The sequence below is a fragment of the Heliangelus exortis genome, chromosome 16 (assembly GCF_036169615.1).
Source record: "Heliangelus exortis chromosome 16, bHelExo1.hap1, whole genome shotgun sequence".
Taxonomy (NCBI): domain Eukaryota; kingdom Metazoa; phylum Chordata; class Aves; order Apodiformes; family Trochilidae; genus Heliangelus; species Heliangelus exortis.
The window spans coordinates 8,685,635-8,706,199 of record NC_092437.1 but is presented as its reverse complement, the minus strand read 5'-3'; the positions used below and the strand labels follow the sequence as shown (position 1 = coordinate 8,706,199).

The 20,565-nt window shown below is 41.8% G+C and overlaps 2 protein-coding genes and 1 long non-coding RNA gene across 4 annotated transcripts; 2 read left to right on the top strand and 1 right to left on the bottom strand.

Annotated features, from left to right (window-relative positions):
* Nucleotides 1-714: 714 nt before the first annotated feature.
* LOC139803538 (uncharacterized) lies at nucleotides 715-11,258 on the top strand. 2 transcript variants are annotated; one of them, XR_011729038.1, is made up of 3 exons: nucleotides 715-913; nucleotides 4,517-4,630; nucleotides 10,908-11,258. It is a non-coding gene; the product is annotated as an uncharacterized lncRNA (long non-coding RNA). The 2 variants fall into 2 exon arrangements; XR_011729039.1 differs by having other exon boundaries at nucleotides 715-1,325.
* On the bottom strand, nucleotides 8,869-18,025 carry DPM1 (dolichyl-phosphate mannosyltransferase subunit 1, catalytic). The gene is made up of 9 exons (XM_071759775.1): nucleotides 17,865-18,025; nucleotides 17,049-17,148; nucleotides 15,655-15,688; nucleotides 14,804-14,880; nucleotides 14,674-14,699; nucleotides 14,160-14,255; nucleotides 12,650-12,718; nucleotides 12,230-12,344; nucleotides 8,869-9,247 (listed from the first exon to the last, which is right to left on the bottom strand). Exons 1-9 carry the CDS (start codon nucleotides 17,969-17,971, stop codon nucleotides 9,143-9,145), a joined length of 729 nt encoding a protein of 242 aa, XP_071615876.1. The 5' UTR covers nucleotides 17,972-18,025; the 3' UTR covers nucleotides 8,869-9,142.
* Nucleotides 18,026-18,034: 9 nt separating this feature from the next.
* MOCS3 (molybdenum cofactor synthesis 3) lies at nucleotides 18,035-19,734 on the top strand. The gene has a single exon (XM_071759774.1). It carries the CDS (start codon nucleotides 18,083-18,085, stop codon nucleotides 19,496-19,498), a length of 1,416 nt encoding a protein of 471 aa, XP_071615875.1. The 5' UTR covers nucleotides 18,035-18,082; the 3' UTR covers nucleotides 19,499-19,734.
* Nucleotides 19,735-20,565: the final 831 nt, after the last annotated feature.

The following is a 20,565-nucleotide window of genomic DNA, read 5'->3' as shown; positions in this document are numbered from 1 at the left end:
GGGGGCGGGGGCGGCGGCTTCACTGGGCTCGGTCCCCGGGGCGGGGGGTGTGAGGCTCCGGGGCGGGGGGGGGCTCCCTGGGCGCCCTGCAGACAATACAGCCGGGTCCCTCCTGCCCAGAACCTGCCCTGGCCAAGATGGCGGCCGAGAAAGAGCGGAAGTGACGCGAGACTCTCATTAGCATACGGGACTCATTGTCCGGCGGGAGGGGAGGGGGCCGCGCCCCGGGGGGGAGGGGGCCCGAGCCCCGGTGGGTTCCGGCTGACCTGACCCCCATCCCGCCCCGCGGGCCGCGCCCCGCCACCGGCGGGAGTAGGGGGGGCGGGTTACATAACGCCGCCGAGCCGGGGAGTCAGGGGGTGGGCTCTCGCGAGAGGAACGGAGGCAGCCACCGCTGGCGGCGGCGGCGGGATCTACCCCGGTCCCGCTAGGAGGCGCCGCGCCCTGCGGCTGGGTCCGGAGAGGGAGCTGACGCCGCCCGGTTATCCCTCCGCCGCCCCCAGCCGGGACTACATCCTGTCCTGAGGGGCCTCCGCCGCCGCCGGGGCGGGGGAACGCGCATGGCGAGCGGAGCGACCACGTGACCGCGGTGCGCCCACGTGACCGCGCGGCCGTGAGCACACGGTCTCGTGCCGCGTCGAGCGGCGGCCCCGGCAGCGCCTCAGGGCCGCGCCCCGCGCTCCCGCCCCGCCCCGCGCGCCGCCACCGCCCCGCATCCCGCCCCCAGGGCACCGCGCGCCCCGCCCCGCGCCCCCCGGCCCGGCCCCGCCGCGCGCGCCTCGCCTCACACCATGGACAGCGCAGCCCGCGCCCCGCCTGAGGGAACGCGGCCTCCGGGAGGGCCCCTCGGGCCTGTCAGAACCAGCAACCCCCGCAGGACGGGCGGGCCGGACCGGCCGGTACCGGAGCCGGGGTAAGCCGTAGGCCGGGCTCGACACAAGGGAGGAGACTTCGAGTGAGGCGAGGGCTGTTCCGAGCGCCTCGTCGGGGTCAGGCGCTGCGAAATCCCTCATGAACTTCAGGAGGTTGATGAGGAAGTTTCGTGAGGTGAGGTGAGGTGAGGTGAGGGGGGACGGGTCTGACTTTGACACCGCTGCTCTCGGAAATCCACATTCATCACACTTTGGCTCAAGTTGCGGGAGGCGAGCACCCAGAGCTGGATGTGTGTCACGTTTCTGATGAGCTTTGTGCTCGAATACCCTACAAGTGTGTTCCAGACCTGTACCATCTGGGTCATGACAGGGCTCCGCATGGGATTCTTCCTCTGGATCAAGACAGAAGTGCTCAAGATCTCTTTGACAGACGAAGCTCAGTTCTATACCACGGTAAAAAAGAATTCTACAAGTGAAAGGGAATGATGGCTTTTGTTACTTCAAAAATACAGACACTTGAGGAATGAAGTAAAGCAGTATTCCTTCCATCCTCAGCATTCAGAACCTTTCTGGTTCAGTGACGTGTTATAGCTAAGCCTCACAACGTTATAAAAAAAGTTAATGTTTTCAAATCATTGTCTGAAGTATAAAAGCATAGAAAAGTAGTGATTAATTACTTAGACTTCATAAAACTCAAGGATCTCCTACATTTTCAAGTGACTGATAGCTTGAAAATGTGTATACCACTGTGTTTATAAAAATTAACATAAATAGCTTTTATGAAGAATTTAATGACATTTGATTGTACTTTGTAGCCTGCTTCAAGAGTTTTTAGATCGACAGAATTTAGAAGTAGGCAGCTTGTCACTGTCTGCAGATCACACCTTTATTTCACCATGGTATCTTCACATTAGTGGTCATAAGAATCAGAAAGTCACAGAAACAGTTTCTTTTACAACAGAATAGAAAACCACAAAACTTACCTGCAAAAACAAAGGTTGTGCTTTAGCATTAAAATGGTTTTTAGAACTGAGGTACTTCAAAGTTCCCCTGCAGAGTACATATGTGGAATAAGTCTCAACTAAGGAAAGCAAAGAAAGTTGGGTTTTTTTCCCTGCAAAAACTTGTTTGCCTTCCAATAGTAGATATTTTTAGCTTTGATGGCACAAAGTATGTTGGGAAACCTTTATGAAGCATGAAGTGGGTACCACATTCAGAAGCCATCAGATAACTTCCTGGCTGCTTCAGATGGTTTGATTGATGTCTGCTAAAATACACAGCCAGAATCAAGCTTTAGGACATTCCTATTTGAGGACTTTCATTTATGCTTTACCACTGACCACTTTTTAGCAATCACTTACTAGTGGTGCTTTGCAACACCCTTCTATTTACCTAACTTGCTTCTTGTCAGACTTGTGTTTTCTTCTTAAATTATTACCAGTTTTACAATAAAGGGAGAAACCTTTTCAGCACCCATAATGCACAAGTATTGCTATACACACTTTCCTTCTTTCTGGAGGAAAAGCATGATGATAAACAGTTCTGAAAGGTTCAGAGTCAAGGATGATGGCCACTGCAGCTGCTTCACCTGATGAGGGTTGCATGTGCACATGATGCTTTTGGTTGTAGAGAAAAATGCTTAACTGAGAAAATAAACTGCAGTGAGAGGAAAGAGAACTGCAGGTTATCAAACACTGCTTTAGATTTCAGGCTTCAAGATGTTCTTGGGTCATTTAATTACTATGCCCAGAAGATGGGAAAGGTTGGAGAGGATTGCCCCTTAAAGATCCCTGTATCTGTCACCAACCGACCTTAGGGCCCTAGCATGGTTTTATTACACACAGAAAATAATTTTTTTAAGAAATTCCAACCCCAACAGAAAAAAAAAAAATTCCAGCACTGGAAAACCAAATCCCTGACCCATAGACCTCATCTAAATAGTAAGTGTTTGGTGGTTAGAGGAACTGAGTTGAATGGAAAATGAGAACTCAAGTAGGAATAGGAACTGTATTTCATGATCTGTTCAAAGGATCAGGACCCAAAAGATATGTGAAAAGGATACAATAGCACAAGCAGAAACAGTTGCAATCCAGGCAGGGGAAGGGAATAGGCTTTTGGAACCATTCTATGTCCTGAATTCTGAGTGCAAGCATCAGAGTAATTTTGTATCTTGCTGCAATTTCTTGATACTTATCAGAGAAGCCTCCAGGCTAGGCTGGCATCCAGAAGAAGTGGAGATCAGAGTCATCCCAACCACTTCCTCAATATAAGCAATATCCAGGAATTTCCATCTGAAACAGCATTTCCAGCCACTATGGTAGTACCCAGTCCAGAATAAAGGCCAAAAAGAATATGGAAAACAATTTGTGAAGAGTTCAGAAACTGTAATTTGGTGTGAGAGAGAATTAAATTAAGATACAGATTAAAGAAGAGCATCAGAAGGCAGAAACAGTGTGACAGTTGTCAGCAGCAAGTTAGAAAAAAAGATGAGAATAAAACCAAGTTCATAAGAAAAGGTTGATATTAAAGGTAAAATCCAAGAAATGAGCAATCAGGAGAAAAGGAGTCTTAAGACCATTTTCCTACTGTGTGTACAGAGTGTGGTGAACAAAATGAAATAAAAGTTGATAGTAGTCTCAAATATACTTTTTATATTACAGAAGTGGGTATTGTTTCTCACAATTGATTATTGCCACTAGAAAAATCAGTAAAATCAGAAAAATCATCATTTTAAGATACTAAACATGTAACATGAAGGGAGACAATTAGCATTCCCAAATTGAATGAGGATAATGAGTGTGTGTTGGGCTACTGATTCAGGTCAAAATCGTGCCCACATTCCTAACTGTACTAGTTTGGCAGCAGTACTATGGTTTTTATTCAAATGCAAAATAATTAAGAAAACTAGCAATGTCTTTAAGCACCTATCATAATTAATTATATAATAAATACAACTAACTTAATCCTCAGCAGTATTAAGATCACCAGTCCCACAATGATCTTTAAGACCCATTAAGCCATTTAGCTCTTATGCAGTTTGGACACATCATCACCTCTCAGCATTCTCTAACCTTCCATGAAAATGACTTTGGGAAGAGTCACCAGGAAGGAACCAAATTTAGTCTGTGCCAAGAAGAAAGTAGAGAACAATTATCCCTTGACACAGAGTACTCGCCTTGTTTTCTCCTTGTGTTTTAAGAAGATGCTCATACTGAACATGTCTGTGAGATGAGCTGCTTAGGATAGGTTTGCTTGGTTGGGATAGCTCGAAAGGCTGATCCCTTAGTCAAGCCAGTAAGAAATGTATCTGTCATAACCAACACTTTACATTTCACTTGGAAACTGGTCAGTCAAGGAACCCACCCCTTGGAGGTGATGCTGGACTGCCACAATAAAATACTGTGGGTATTTTATACCCTATACTGTGGGTATAGGGTAAAATTCTGTGGGTATAGGGTGATGTCTCATGTGTTGCCAACACTTTCAGAGACACTGTATTCAGTTAGGATTTACTTAATGAAAGATGTTGACTAAAATTCAAAGAGTTGCCTAACTTCAATATTTCAATAATTAATCATTTTCAAGCAGCTTGTCTTTTTTAACTCCCCTGCATTGTACAGTAAGTAATATAATTATTTTGACAGGATCCACCCAGTGCTGCCATATGCCTTCTTTGCAAGAGCAAGCAGAATGGAAACTGGACTAGAAACAAGAGCTCTCCAAACACATTGCAGGCAGGACTTGAAATTCACCACATAGTAAGTAAATCTGGTTATTTTCTTCCTGGGTATCCCCCTAGTATTTGCAATGAAGTAGTGGGACACAATACCTCAAAGCATTCTCAAGCAATGACTGCAGGAGCTCGGTCAAGATTTTTCCTGTTCTGGAACAAAGGTAGAAGTATAGTTTAGTGCTCAGATCTTCCCTTTTCTGAGTGCACAGCATTTTAGGAGCTAGATAACCATCCTTAGCTTCCCTGGAAACATTGATTCTCAGCTGTGGATTTGTCTGGGTTCATCTCCTAGCAGTCTGACATGTTTGCAAAAAATCAATATAGGAAAGAAGTTTGTTGGCCAAACACAAGGTTGACTTTTAAAATTTGTATTAATAATAATGCACCATTGTACCAATCTCTGTTGAAGAGACAGTGCAAGTAATCTTGCAGGCATAGCCTTCCATTTTATTATCTTTTGTCCACTGCTGCTTTGTTGAATTCCCTCTCTCAAGGGCTGAGTTTTGGGATCTAATTTTGGATTAAAGGTTACAATTTGGTTTCCCAATGTATTTTGCCCTGTATGGTAACAATCACAATCTGTAGGAAGTTATATATATATATATGCCTGAAAAAAAGAAGGTAAAATGTGGCAGGAACCAAAGAGGAAATGATCCTCAAAATGTCTCTGTGCTTTACAGAAGTTCTGTGATTACCTTTATTCATGTCTTCTACAGCATAGTACCTTGGAGGTGTCTTAAAACAATGACAAAGTTTGATAAGCAATTCTCTTGTCTGAACGTGCCCTATTCATACTGAGTCTGATGTTAAAATTTGCCCAGAACTCTGGAATGCCACCCGTTGAAAATCTGTTGCTAAAGTCATCAATGTACTGAACTTGGTAGGCAATCTGTCATTTACTTTATTTGTGCCAAGATTTCAATCCATGCTTATACTTGGAGTCTTGATAGTCCCTTGAATAAATATTATTGATTAGTCATCATTATTTCTTACTGTTGATATGCAGCAGGCTGTGCAATCTTGCAGTTGTCTTTCTACACAGTCCAGTGGAAAATATGTTTTATTATAATGCTTATATTGGCAACTGGGTTTATTGCAGGTTCACATTAAAGCCTCGGATTTAAAAAACCTGACCAAAAGCTGAAGCCAAGTCAGCTTCAACCTCGGGTCAGACAAATCCTCACCCACAAGACCCAGACCAGATAAGCCAGGAATCTCATTTTGATACTGGTTTCCCATTCAGTTGTGTGTTAACCAGGCCTTGGTTGTCAGAAGTGTCTCAGCTGCAGAATAATAATGATGTAGGTCAAAGAGATTAAACTGCTTGACCTTGTAAATTACATGGCTAAACCTTCACATGACTAAGAGTGACAAAATCCATACCTCAGGGTATGAACATATGTATTGTGTATCCCTGGGGCAGGGCTACTGAGGGTGTCTGGGCCATGAGACCACAGCTGCTGCCAGGCCACCTGCCAGGCAGTACAGCTGATCAGGTGCTAAGTCCTAGGAGAAGAGGTGATACCAGTTTTAGTAGCCCCTAGGTATGTGTTTCATCTCCCAGCAGGGGCTTCAGGTTGTCCAATAAGAACCTTCACACTAATACAGGACTGCCTAAGTTACCCAGCAGAGCTCCAACTGAGGATGTGCACTCAGAAATACTCTCAAATCAGAATGCATGAATCAAAGTTAGGTCAAGTATAATCCCACTGATATGCCAAGCAAAATTCCACAACCCTTTACCCATAAACTCTCTTACTGTCAAGTCTGTTGAGACTGCATGCTTGAAGTTTAGCACATGCTTTGGCTGTTCTAGTGGATTTGAACAACTGAGCCTGCTGTGTAGGAGTTTTCACACAGCATGTTGAATCTATAGCCCACAGTAACAACAAGAGATGTTCTCAGAGCCTTGCTTGTCTGCAAATGGAGGTAATCAGTTTGTGGGTTGGGGGGAGTGAATATTAGTGGTACAAAACTGAGTTACCTTCTTCCCCCTCTTCATTAAACAGGTCGAACCAAAAATATCCAGGACAAATACAGATTAAAGCCAGGCAGGAATTAAAACTCCTGTTCTTGCCAAATAATTGAGTGCTTACAGAAAGATTCCTAAGAAAGTATAATAGAGAAAGTACATTAGCAGAGTGTTTGTGCTTTCATAGGAAATGAATATGGAGGAAATTAAGGAAAGCTGATTTATGTGGAACTGTAAAACCAGGGACATAAAATGAAAAATTCTCTGTAAATGTCAAGTTAGTGTTTTGTGGTGGCCTAAACAAGGCATGTAGACTTTTGCAATGGTATTAAGAAAGGAACTGAAAATTAAAATGCCACTATATAAATCCCTAGTATATGAACACTTTCTAGGCAGCTGATCTCTAGAGATTATAGTAGAGCTGTTGTTCTACTGCAGTTTGCTGCTAAGATTTTGACAATAGCAATGAGTGGTGTGGCTTCTTGTCTGAGGAAATTAAATACAAGATTTGAGTGTGATGAGGGGATAAGCAGGATCTATAAAATAATAGGAAAAGGCAAACAGGAGAGAAGAAATAGGAAACAACACACTAGAATCATAGAATGGTTATTAGACCATAAGTTTAAAATAAACAAAATACTTCACAAAACATGTGTGAAACTTTTTGAATTCATTATTATAGAAGCAAAAACCTTAAATGAATTAAAAAAGCAACCAAATCCTTAGAAAACAAAAGGAACCATTAAAAGGTTCAGATCTTCCTGACCTCTGGCTCCACAAGACCCTGTACTGCTGACTGTTGGTGTAGTTTGGCAAAGATCAGAATAGCCCTTTTCTTACTTGCTTTCATTCTGCATCCATTGTTGAGCCCTGCAAAAGATAGTCTGGCCATTCCTGCATAACTTCCTTTTTATGTTGCAAGCCATTCTTTCCCTACAATACATATTATTTTATGGTTTTTTTTTAGTTTATGTTAGGAATTTAGATGGGTGGTCTTCCAAAACAAGGAAGCTTGATTAAAAGAAGCAGAGAACAAATTCAAGTAACTCAAGAAATTTGTTAAAGTCAAAACCAGTTTATGTAGCACAAAATGATGGCTGTTTAATCTCATTATTTGCAAAAAGTATACTACCTTTATTAAAGAAGAACCTCTATTAGAGCTCTACCACTGCTTGCAGTACTACAAAATGTGTATTTCATGAACTCTCACATCAATACATTCAAGAGAAAAGGCCAATGCTAGAATGCAGAGCCTGTTGCAGTTTTCCTATGTACAGAACACTGCAAGTACTGCTTAGGTTCCACAGTGCCAGATCCCAGTGCTCAGACAGGGAGTACTTCCAAACCAGATGTTCCCCATCACCTCAGTGGAAAAACTCATAGGAAAGCAAGCACTGCAGACTGAGGTGTGGGAAAGGATGAAGGGAGGTGATATAGACCAGTTCAGGGCACAGATTCTCTGGTGGTTTTTTTTTTTTTTCCCCCTAACTCCACATTAATAGCATTGAATCTTATATATTTTATGCTTCTCCTCTCTACAAGTGCACAGAGGGTTAAATGTAAAACCAACAGCTACCACTTCTGAAGTTCTGACTTTTAAAACTTACTGTGAGACAACTTCTGAAAGTAGTTTCAACATTCACAGAGTTCTCTGCAGCCCAGTCCTTTGTTTTTTTTAAATACAGTTTTCTTTGCTAGGAAAGAAACCCAGATTATTTCCATGTATTGTGAAATGTGTGTATATTCTCCTAACTCAGGCAAAGCCTGTGTGTTCCTAATTCTGCTTCTTTCCCCTGGATCCATGTATTGATTCCTTTCAGGAGTGCTCTCTACAAGTAGCTTGGTGAGAGCTACTCAAAACAGTTTCACTCTTGCAACCTTTACTTGTTTCAAGAAGCATTATAGAGAAAATAGGAAAAAGGACTATCAGCTTCTGCACAAACACACAGAATGCAAAAATCATTCCACACACAGGATTATCTTATCCAAATAATATTCCTTCTTTCTTGTCTGTGAGCAATTTTGCACAGAACAAATAGCTGTACTCATCTGTATTTCCTCTTAAACTACACAAGCTATTTTCAGTTCTATTGAAACTGTTCTATGTATCTGCATTAGAATACATACAAGTATGGAGAGAAAGGGAACTAAAGAGGAATTAATTGGTATATATTTAAACATGATCTACAAACCCCAGAACAGAGAAAAAAATTCCATAATTTGTCCTTGTCTTTATTTCAAAACCATCTTGAGGTTCTGCTGAATAATGATTCATTTCTAAAGCCAAAAGATCATTTAGTGTTGTGTTCTTTATTAGGACTTCATTATTTTTTTACAAAAATAGATTAAAGCATTAGTCTTTATTAGTTTTTAGTTTAACATACAGTTCATTCATTTATAAAGGAGCATTTGGGGGATACAACATAGTTAATTATTGGTGGTTTGTTTAACTGTTAGTTTATAGGAGGTCTTCTGGTCAACACACATTAAGCTTCTGCTGTTACATATTAAAAAACACCAGTGTCAGAAAATGTTTTTCTAAAAAAGTTAAGGTAGGATCAACTATCATGTTGTAGCAAACAAGGTCAAGAGTCCCTTTAAGAAGGAGACTATTTCATTGCCTCCCAGTTTAGATTCTCCATAGACACGGTCCACAAATGAAATAGGAACCTGTTGGAACAAGCAAAACTATTTTTAAGGTTCAAAACCTAAATAATCAGATCTTATGTAAACAAAAGAATGGCCTTTGAACTACAGCATGTTTAGACATGGGAAGAAAGCAAGCAACAGATTAGCTTCCTTTGTTAGTTTTTACCTGTGACTTTAATTTTCACCTCATAGCTGGGGAACATCAAATTATTTGGTTTATCACCTTTAAAGATGATCCAAAGACATTACTCAGTGACTGCATGATACACCAGTCAGAACAAACTTAATAGCTTAAGGGCACTAAAAGCCCAGGGCCTTAAAACAAACCTTCACCAGTTTCCTTTTTAGCTGAATACCTTTGAGTCAATGCCTCAGGAAGGCAAAAATGTCCTGCCACCATGAAACAGCATTCTGCTCAGCCTCACCACTGGCTAAAAGATGACATCTGAATAGGGCAGTGAGTGCACTTTTTACAAGCAACACCTGTCTTTATTAGTCTTTTAGCATCTTACAGATTATTTACACCAATAATTAATTCACTACTCATGTCAGGAACATCCTGCTTTTCAGTAATTTGACTATGTACAAATGACATATGGTAGGACATTCTGCCAACACTATTAGAATATTCAAGAACTTTCATGTATGTTTGCATGCAAAACTGAAATACTTCAGTGGATAAACTAGAGAATTGCATTTGCAAAAGTCATTAAAAAATTGGCTTAGCATTCTGCTGGCAGTTTCAACCAGAGATCATCTGGCAAGTGGAACACAAAGATCACCACACCCTTGTATCTGTGCCAGGATTGAGGATTTCTCAATTCTAGCAAATCAGTCCACGGTAGACGAGAACCCAGGGCAAGAAGAGAATGAGAAGATACCAAAAAAGGCACCCAGGTGGACCCAACAATAATGCTGCCTTCCTTAGTAGGGTCCCTTTGATGATCCCAGGAAGTGTCCTGACAGCTACAGAGAGCTGATTGACAGGGCATGGACAAGAATAGCTGAATATGTACTAAGTGCAGGATGTCAGTGACATTTCTTGACCAGCAAAAAATGGTTCATACTTCATCTAATAAAAGCTATCCAGTCTTTCCTTCAATACAGAAATTAAACATTCATGTTGTGGCTGGGCTTTGCCCTCCCTGCTTAAGAAGTTCTGTCATTAGTCTTAAAAGCAAGATTTTCAAAAGGATGGGTTCCATGCACTGTGGTGCATTTTCACATATGGTAAATAAGTATAACAAAAATGAAGCAGGTGCATACAGAACTACTCAGGCACAGGTTTTGCCAGTCCATCTCATCACTCATTTGTCCCTTGCAGACTGGCAGGTCTTCAATCTTAATTTTCAACTTTGCTAAGGGAATATTTCACCCTAAAACCTTTCCACATTTTCTACAACTGCATAAAAACTCCTATTGAGTCCATAGAGTTTCAGCACCTGCAAACCAGGAACTAGACATGCAAGTGTCACCTCTTCTGGATTCAGTATTACTATTTGAATAATGCTGTAATACATAAAGATCATAAATATTCATCAAGAAATACTCTTATCAATGTACTTGAAATGTAAAGAAAAATTTTCCTGCCCAAGGAAGTTACAACAGAGATGATACACAGAACAGTAAAAATAGAAAGAGGTTCATGTCAGCAATCTGAACACTGTCAAGTTTGTTGCAGGTATCACAACAGAAGTCCTGGAGACAAAGCTGAAGCAGAATAAAGAAGCAACTTTTCAGATGTCAGAGAACTCTTCCCATATGTGAGAAACCAACTTGGGAGGGAAGATGATGCTGACTTCAGAATGTAACTGATGGACTGGGGGAGACCTGACCCATCTCAAAACAAAGCCCATGTCTTAACACTGACTGGGAGACATCAGGCCTGGTGAAGACTGTGCCAGGTTTTGAACTGAAGTATCTTACATTTGATGCTATACAACCAGCAGAAGCATGTAAATGAGTGGTGTGAACAAACAGCAAGATAAAAAAGCAGTAGCCTGAAGATTGGATTAGTTTCTCTGGCTTTAAACAAACAAACAAAAAAAAAAAACCCAAACAATTTTACTGTTTTAAAAATGTATAGTAAATAAAACCTTATTTCACCTTGGGTTTCAGTATCTGGATGTATAGACAAGTGAGGATTCAATGCCATGTGAATACAGCTAGATGTGAAGACCAAAGAGATTAGGGTCAAACCCCAGCTACACAGGACAGTCATAAGCAAGAAAGGTGGAAGAAATTGTGTGGAAATACTCTACCAATGCTAAGAGAGAAATGCAATACATAACTTTTAGAGAGAGAAGTACCAGCAATAGAATTCTGACAGTTCAGTCAGGAAAATCATGATGAAGAACTGGTTCAAGAGTTGGCTGCAGAGAGAATTCCAGTGAATCATCTTTAAAGACACCAGAAAGAGCAATTCAGTGAACTATAACAGGCAGCAATCAGACTGATGGAAATACAGGATCTATCAGTTGTCTGTAGTTCTTTTTCAATGATGGTAGGCAGCACATTCAAAGAATTTAGAAGTGAAAAGCTGTGATAACTGGGAAGTTTGAAAATAACAAGGTGATAAATGACAGAACAGAATAAGTGTGAAATAGAATCAGTTTGCTGCAGAAAACAAAAATTACTTGGAAAGATCTAACTAGAGATTTCTCCCCAGTATGAAGGTGGAAAGAAAGGGTTCAGAGCAGCTCCATGGTATATTTTCACTTCTTGCTCTCTTTTGAAGAGCCTTGTAAAATTGTATGTAGCCAATGAAATGGCAACAAGAAGAGGCAATGATCTGAGAAGCATATCAGCAAGGGGAAAATGTAACTGGAATTTCAGATCTGGTACACACCTGGGAAAATTAGAAAAACAGTTCTCTGTATATAATCTCTTTATATCAACTTGAAAATCTTGCTTCTTGTAAGTGCCAAAATTTCCTATGCTCCCAGTAATCTGCATCTACATTTAAATGAAAACACATTATACTTAACAAAACTTTTACTATACCTCTCCAATAGTGTATCCTAACTGTCTAGCCCGAACAATCATCTCCATCTGGAAGACATATCCTTTTGAAACACATTTTTCCATGAGTTTCTGTAACACTTCTTTCCTGTATAACCTGTAAATGATTAGAAAGAAAATGAAACCTGAAGTACAATTGCTGAACTTCAAAATCAAGACAGTGTGCTGGCATCTTAATTGTAATGACTCACTCATATCACTATTATTTAAAAAAATTCTTTAACAAAGTCAGAGGAGCAACAGTTCTTGCATTCTAGACTATATTTCATATATCCTTTCTAGACTTTATTTCTTATACCCAGATTACATAGTCCTCTGTAAAGGCCTGGTCTTACCCCAGTTTCTTGTGCAGCGGTTTCTTAATTCCAAATCAGATTTATTAATTGCAAACCAGACCCATACCTGAAACTCCCCGTTAAGTCCGATGCACCTGGTCTCAGCAAAACCTGAGTTAGAAAATTGGCACCACGACTGTGGAAGAAAACATGTGTCAACATTTCTCAGTACACAACTCCAAAAGATCAAGCAGAATTTCTAGAAAGTAATAAGTGTCCTACTGGGCAAGAAAAAAAAAAAGCCAAAACTTTTTATTACTTAATATGAAAGAACTATTTCTAATATGTTTTCACTGCTAGGTTTGACTAATAAATGTTCACTTTTAAGCAAAAATTCATCCTTTGTTTTTAAATATTGATGATTTGTAGATTATTGAACTTCTCTATGAAGGGATAAACATTGACTTTTGTAAATCAGGTTTGCAACCTGGTGTTCTACACACTAATACAATACAACAGAAATTTGACAAGTTAAAACCACATTTTTCTTCCCACTAGTAATCACCATAGGTGGAAAGTAAAAATGCTTACTGGACAAATGTGAGACCTGGATTTAGCTACTCAAGGTTCAGTTTTAGTTTATACTGCTTTCATAGTATGACAAGGATAAGCTCCACTGACAGAAAACAGAGACTGAAAAGCCAGTCATGACTGTCTTGAGGCCTATGTAACACACTGACAAGATGCCAGAGTCCTACACCTTGTCCAGTAGGATGTAAAAGGACTTCTGTATAATATCTGCTTCTCTCTTCTTCTTTGGGGTGTATATTTCATTTAGATTTACAAAAAGATGAGCACTTATTCCAGCCATTTAAAAAAACAGGTGCAATCCAAACACTGTCCCTGCTGATACCATCCCTGGATCAGACTGGGACCACAACTTCTTCTCCCAATTCTTAACAGAAACTTACAAAACAGCATTAACTCATATGTATTCTCTTAAGTGAGCCATAGGAGAGAGGTTTTTTTCAGAAGAAATTTGCTGATACCTTGTGAAAAATCTAGAACTGCCTTAACTCGAGATGCCAGCCTCCATCTGCTTATACAATCTTGACATAATTTTTCTTCTGCTTTTGGATGAAGCCTTTCCTTAATGCTCACTGTAACAATTTTCCAAATAGGTTTAAGTAATGATTTATTGACACTGATCAGGTCAAATAATTCTTAACTTACAACAAATCAGAGTGGTAGAGGGGGTTAGCAAGTGATTTATTGTTTAGGGAAAAGACCATTATAGATCTTAAAATTAACTAAACATGTCAAAGCTTGACTAAATTACCAATCCCTGCTCATTCTTTGGATGATGAAGACGAAAAACTGTCCCACCCTGATGCTGAGCACATTTGTCCACTGTTTCAAGCCATTTCTCAAACCTAGTCTTGCTGCATTCATTCTTTGTGCATTTGAACAAAAGAATCTGCAAATCATGCATGCTTATATTATTTAATATAATTTTGCAGTACCTGTTGCTATTTGACTGAAGACTCAGTACACCTCACACAGCCTTATTAGAGTACTTGTAATTCTTATAAATTTCTGAATAACAAATTTGTGCACGTATCTAGCAAATTACTAACCTGATTAATTTTCTTTTCAAATCCCAGCCATATACTCCTCCGTTTCCTTTATATCTTGTTCCAGATACAATATCAAAATTGCCTTCTTTCTGCTTTCTACAAGAAATTTGTTATATTAGAAAAACAGGATAAATACTTCTATTAAGTTAGTACAAATTTTAAAACAAAAACAATCACTCAAAATGTGCATTTTACAAACCTTTGAACAAATAAGTAGAGGAAGGAAAGAGTTACAGTAGTTATAAACACTATGCATGAAAAACCAGAAGAGAGGTATTTAGCCACACAGGCTGTCTAACTTTAAACTTGGGAATTTTTGCTCCAGCTATAAACTAATTATTTTTCTGGATCATTTTGAGACCAATCTGATGAGTTCCAATCACTTATATTTGAATTCTTCCCTTGCTGATTTCCTTACTACAGCTACACAGCAATACAATAGAAATCTTTCAAGTATTACTACACAACAATAGCTGTTCACAGGTCTTTCTTTCATACTACAATTGGCACCTACCTGATAAACTCTGGAATAAATTTGGGCTGAAATGGAAGAAAAACAAATTAGAAAACATACAGGGGTATGGGCAAGAAATTGAATTAGTTATAAACAGACTAAAACCACAGTACACAAAGGACAGACTTACGTGGTGAGAGAGGTCAGCATCCATAATAACAATAAAATTTCCAGTAGCATGCTTCATTCCATGGATGTAAGCAGTCCCTGATGAAAACAGCACAGAAATAATTCTCCTTACTATTTTAACACACGCAATCTTCTAGCCACAGTCTTCACTTATCTTCCAACATCTTTAAGTTATTTGAGAAAAGGATCAACTAAAACCTCCTAAAATTTTTTAAAATCTCAGTGGACAAACATTAAAGCTAGTTTTCCTTTTCCCTACTATTTTAGCACTAGCTTTTATAAATATAAACATTGGCAAACCCTACTGCACCAGAAATACACAGAGAAACATGATAAGTGGGACAACATTTGAGAAGTGCCACAGAAAACTGGAAATGGAACAAAGGCAACAGAATAATCCTTGATAGTTAAAAAACACCCTTGCTACTTACAATATAATAATTATAATACATCTTCTTGACAATGTGAATTATATTCTGATACCTCATCTGAAGAGAGCCTTTTTTCATACTATACATTTTTTGAGGTACTTTATTCATCCTGTATTAACTAGTATATCTATATTGATAAGAGCTGGAATGAGTCCTGCTGTTACAGTTCCTCAACAATGCAGAGTTCTGATCTGAGTCATACTGTTCAAAAATAGCACTGCTTCCAAGGACAGTACAGCAGCAAAACAGAGGTTAAAAACTGGCATATACTCGTCACTGAGCCAAATTCCTCAAGTCTTTCTGTTAACTTAGTAAGAAATAGATACAAATGAAAACAAAACACTTCCCACTGATGTCCTTAGCAGGCACTCTCACTGAAAAATAAATTCCATCTCAGTACTAAGAAAAATTAAGGACTTACCAAGCCCCAGTTTTCTTGCTCTGGGTCTTAGAAGCTGTAGGATATATTAAAATACACACATATTAATTGAAGTACAGTATTAAATTAAGTCTAGTGACACCTTAAAATTAGCTCTTTATAAGATAAAAAGTATATTTCAAAATGTTGTGTTTTTAGAAATCTAGGTAACATATAAAAGTATTCAATCAGGCCATATTTTAAAATAACCCCCTTTCAAGCTTTACTTAGTTTTGCAGGAAAAAACCCAAACCACAACAAACCCAAAAAATTAAAAGGACCATCTGAGGATCTAATGGATTTTCTCCAATTTCCCTATGTGAAATACAGTTAGAAATCCTTCTCAGTAACTCTTATGGAATGACAAACACTAACAGCCAGTATTTTAGCAAGTTTCCCAAAGTGATATAAATATATTTATATATATAATAAATAATAAGTATAAATTCCAGGGTATTAATGTGCATGCAGACGTAACCCACGAATAGTGACCATAAACATTATTAATCTCTCAGTATATGAGTGACCAAGCTTTTAGCCTATGCCAAGTACCCTCAGCTCCTGCAGGGCCATATGAAGCACAGGGGGGGACACGGGCACCACCACTAATAAAGAGGAATCAGAGTTTCAGATCATGCCAGTAATTCGGCTTTCAACTCTTCCTGAAGTGCCACGGCAGGAGTCAGCATTTGGGGAGGAGAGGGCAAACATATACTTCAGGCAATATATATATACAAGAGGGCAATATACTTCAGAAACAAATTTTAAATCTCACTTTTAAACCTGGGCTACTTTTCAAGCGCTGAGAGCTCATAAGCAAGGCAATTCAGAGAAGGACAAGGATACAAGAGCTTGCAAACAAAAAAGAGTGGCTTTAATGACTCATTAAGACTAAACAAATGGCAGTATCTTGTTGCATGTAATTGATGGTTACACGGTAATACAGGAGAAAAAACATCTTGTTATTGAGGAATGCAACCAGACAGATTAATAATAAATTTAAGACCAGACTTGCTTTCATCTTTCCAGTTTCCCTATTCCTGCAGTCACTGAAAATTAAATTAAAGGTTATCCAAACCCCATCTTTCCCTCAGGCATGCACAAAGTACAAGGATAACCACCACTCATTACTGAGTAGCATGCAGCAATAGACTATGTGCTGAAACCTTCTGTAAACATTAATTAATAATTCTGCATGTTAGTTGCTGCCTAATACTGCAAAGTAGCCACAGCACTATCCCCATCTTACATTTGCCTAAAGTGGCATGCAAAAACTTGAACTTATTTTAAGGATGTAAGGGAAATGCAGAACCCAGGGCCCCTGCTCCATTTTGGTACAGGCTTCAGGTGCTCTACAGCAGAATAAAAATGAAAAAAATACAGAATATACAACTCACTATTTTATCAGATCCATATATCTTTTCCAACTGTTCAGCAATTTCCTGTGTCCCATCTGGGCTTCCATCATCTATGATAATAATTTCGTAGTTGTTTCCACTGAAATGAAAATTATTTTTAAATGAACAAAAGGAAAAATCAAGTTCCCTGCCCACATCACTTCCAAAGGCAGGAAACCGAAGACCAAACCCCGCAGTGACAGTCAGACACGTGGAGATACGCGCCTTACAGCTGTAAAGCCGCTCTTGTCGTGATAAATCGTGATTCGGTGTCACAGCTGCAGGTCTCGAGCACACTGCAGCCATCAGAACCCTCCCGGTAATCCCGGCGGCCCCGCAGCGCTCCCCGCCGCCCATCCTGGCTGCGAGCGGGACAGAACCGACACCGCCTCCGCGCTCCTCCCCCCCCCCACCGGCACCGCCTGCGGGGATTCCAGAGCACAGGGAAGCCCGACACAGCTTAGAGTCATTCTCGTTCTCTAACGAGCCTCGGGAGGAGCTGCGCCCTTCACCACCCGCCCGCCGGTACCGATGCCGAACGTTCGGTATCTCCCATCTGGGCTCAGCTGGCGCCTTCTTCAGCTGTAGCGTAATTTGGGTCACTCGAACAGAACGCGTTTTCTCGCTCTGAACGCAGCTGTTCTGTGGTTCCCGGCTCCGTCAGCTCCTCACACCGGGAGCATTCAGCCCCACTCAGCCCGTTCTTTACGGACAGCCGTGCCGGGCCCCCCGTGGTTCCGCCAGCACCGGCCTGGTCGGAGTTCAGTCCCAGACCACTCAGGGACCCTCCCACCCCCGGCCCCCCACGGCCAGTACCTCTCCTGGAAGGTGCGCGCCAGCAGCCAGACGACAAGGGGCAGATTCTCCCGCTCGTTGTAGGTGGGCAGCAGCACCGAGAATTTATCGGCGCCGCGGGCCGCCATCTCGGCGCGCTGACGCACCCGGAACCGGCGGGGAGGCGCCGCAGCCAATCAGTGCGCAGGGCGCGGCCGGAACCGGCGGTGACGCGGTGTCCGCTCCCTCTCCCCTCAGGCATGGCGGGCGCGGCGGAGGCGGCGCGGTTGAGCGCGGAGATCAAGCGGCGGGAGCAGGAGCTGCTCGGGCTACGCGAGCGCCTGTCCGCTCTCCTGGCGGGGGGTGCGGCGGGGGATGCGGCAGGGGACACCGTGGCCGCAGAGGAGGGTGCCTCCGCCTTTCCCGGCGAGCTCCCCCCTCTGCCCGCCCGGGCCTCTCTGAGCGCCGCCGACATCCTGCGGTACAGCCGGCAGCTGGTGCTGCCCGAGCTGGGCGTGCGGGGGCAGCTGCTCCTGGCCCGTTCCTCTGTGCTCGTGGTGGGCTGCGGCGGCCTGGGTTGCCCCCTGGCTCAGTACCTGGCCGCGGCCGGTATCGGCCGCCTGGGTCTGGTGGATCACGACGTGGTGGAGACGAGTAACCTGCACCGGCAGGTGCTGCACGGGGAGGCCCGCCGAGGGCTCCCCAAGGCCGTATCTGCCGCGGCAGCCCTGCGGCTGCTGAACTCCACGGTTCAGTACGTGCCCTACTGCGGGGCCCTGAGCCCCCGCACTGCCCTGGAGCTGGTGCGGCAGTACGACATCATTGCTGACTGCTCCGACAACGTCCCCACCAGGTACTTGGTGAACGACGCCTGTGTCCTGGCTGGGAAACCCCTGGTGTCCGGCAGTGCCCTCCGGCTGGAGGGGCAGCTCGTGGTGTACAACTACCGGGGAGGGCCCTGCTACAGGTGTCTCTTCCCCACACCCCCTCCACCGGAGACGGTGACGAACTGTGCGGATGGGGGGGTGCTGGGTGTCGTGCCAGGCATCGTGGGGTGCATCCAAGCGTTGGAAATCCTGAAGATTGCATCGGGAATGGGTTCTTCCTTCAATCAGTTCATGCTGATGTTTGATGCCCGCGAAGGGAGATTCCGCAATATCAAGTTAAGACCAAAGAAACCAGACTGTGCTGTTTGTGGTGACAATCCATCTGTCACCTGCCTGCAGGATTATGAGGCATTTTGTGGTTCCTCTGCAACAGACAAGTGTAGGACTTTACATCTGCTCTCTAGTAAAGACAGGATATCTGTAGAGCAATACAAAGAGCTGTTGGATGAGCAAGTTCCTCATGTGCTGTTAGATGTCCGTCCACAGGTAGAAGTGGATATCTGCCGCCTGGCACATGCTCTCCACATCCCTTTGAGTAAATTAGAAGAAAAAGATGAAGAATATCTGGAATATTTAGAAAAAAAGATCTCTGAAGAAAAGCAGAGAACTAATGGCCAAACATCCTTTCCTGTGTATGTTGTTTGCAAATTAGGAAATGACTCTCAGAAGGCTGTAAGAATTCTGCAGGAGCTGCCTGTCAAAGAATTTGGTTCTGTGTTAGCTAAAGATATTAAAGGGGGGCTCATGGCTTGGGCCAATAAAATTGACCCGACATTTCCTCAGTATTAGAAATTTAAATGATGAAAAAAAAAAAATCATAGTAAATTCCATAGGGTTTCATCTACTCTGTAATAGCTGTATCGTGGATAAAACGGCATAGAAATACCATGTTGCTTTTTTAATGGTAATTCCTTTTCCCTTAAAAAATCACGTATTTTTGTAAATGTTCTGTTATTTTTATAAAAATGTGAAACTGTGCATGGACTCTTAATTAGTAATTATAGCCTGGAGAATGGCAAAGTGTAGGAGCCAAGTGTTGGAAGTTTAGTTGTTCTCCTGACTGCCTAAGAAATTGAAGCAATGCATGCAGTGAGTAATAAAACCCAAAACTAATTTAATCTCTAGCTGGTCAACAGCAGTATTAATCCTATCATTGAGAACTGCCAAAACAATGCTGACAAGACTGTTTTGGTCAGCATCTTTTAGTTCTCTGAAGAAGCATTTTGTATTTATGAAAGAGCTCACTGCAAATAACAGCACCTGCAGTAAGGTTGTTGGGTTAAGAACTTCCAGGGCCATCCATCCACATTTGTTGGCTGACAAAAAAGTGTATTCCCTGACTTGTATAGAAAAACTGAGGTTAAATGTTGTTAAGATGTGAGTTTGAGACTAGAAAACTTGTAAAACATACAGAAAATGCTTTTGTGAAGGATTTAAAAGATTTCAGAGATTGAGAGTTGAGAGGAAAAAAGGGGTATGAGCTCCCTTCAGCAAGCACCAGACGTTTCAGAAGTTGTCTCACTGTACCTCATGGCTGTTGCACAACTCCAGTTGTAGTGCATTATTTTGTTAACTGGCATGAAGAACCACACATACCTAAAAAGTTCTCCTACATGAGTTGAATGAAAAGAAATAAAGGGCTTCTCATCAGACAGCTGCCTGAGTCCTCATCACTTACGCACAGTAATTCTTATTAATTAAGGTGTGGATTTCCTTTGCTTCCTGAGGAGGAAAAAACCCACCTGTCGTGACTCATCTTTGCATGGGCAAAAAAAAGAGTAGTATCATATAATTAGTAGCAAAAAAGGCATATTTTAGTAAAATGAACTTGATAACATACATACCACCTACTTTAT

Coding starts and splice junctions, on each gene's coding strand:
- MOCS3 (XM_071759774.1), top strand. CDS start 18,083: ATGGCGGGCGCGGCGGAGGCGGCGCGGTTGAGCGCGGAGATCAAGCGG.
- DPM1 (XM_071759775.1), bottom strand. CDS start 17,971: ATGGCGGCCCGCGGCGCCGATAAATTCTCGGTGCTGCTGCCCACCTAC. Junction 15,689..17,048: donor TATATGGATCTGATAAAATA/GTGAGTTGTATA, acceptor TATATCCTACAG/CTTCTAAGACCCAGAGCAAG. Junction 14,700..14,803: donor ATGCTGACCTCTCTCACCAC/GTAAGTCTGTCC, acceptor CTTCCATTTCAG/CCCAAATTTATTCCAGAGTT.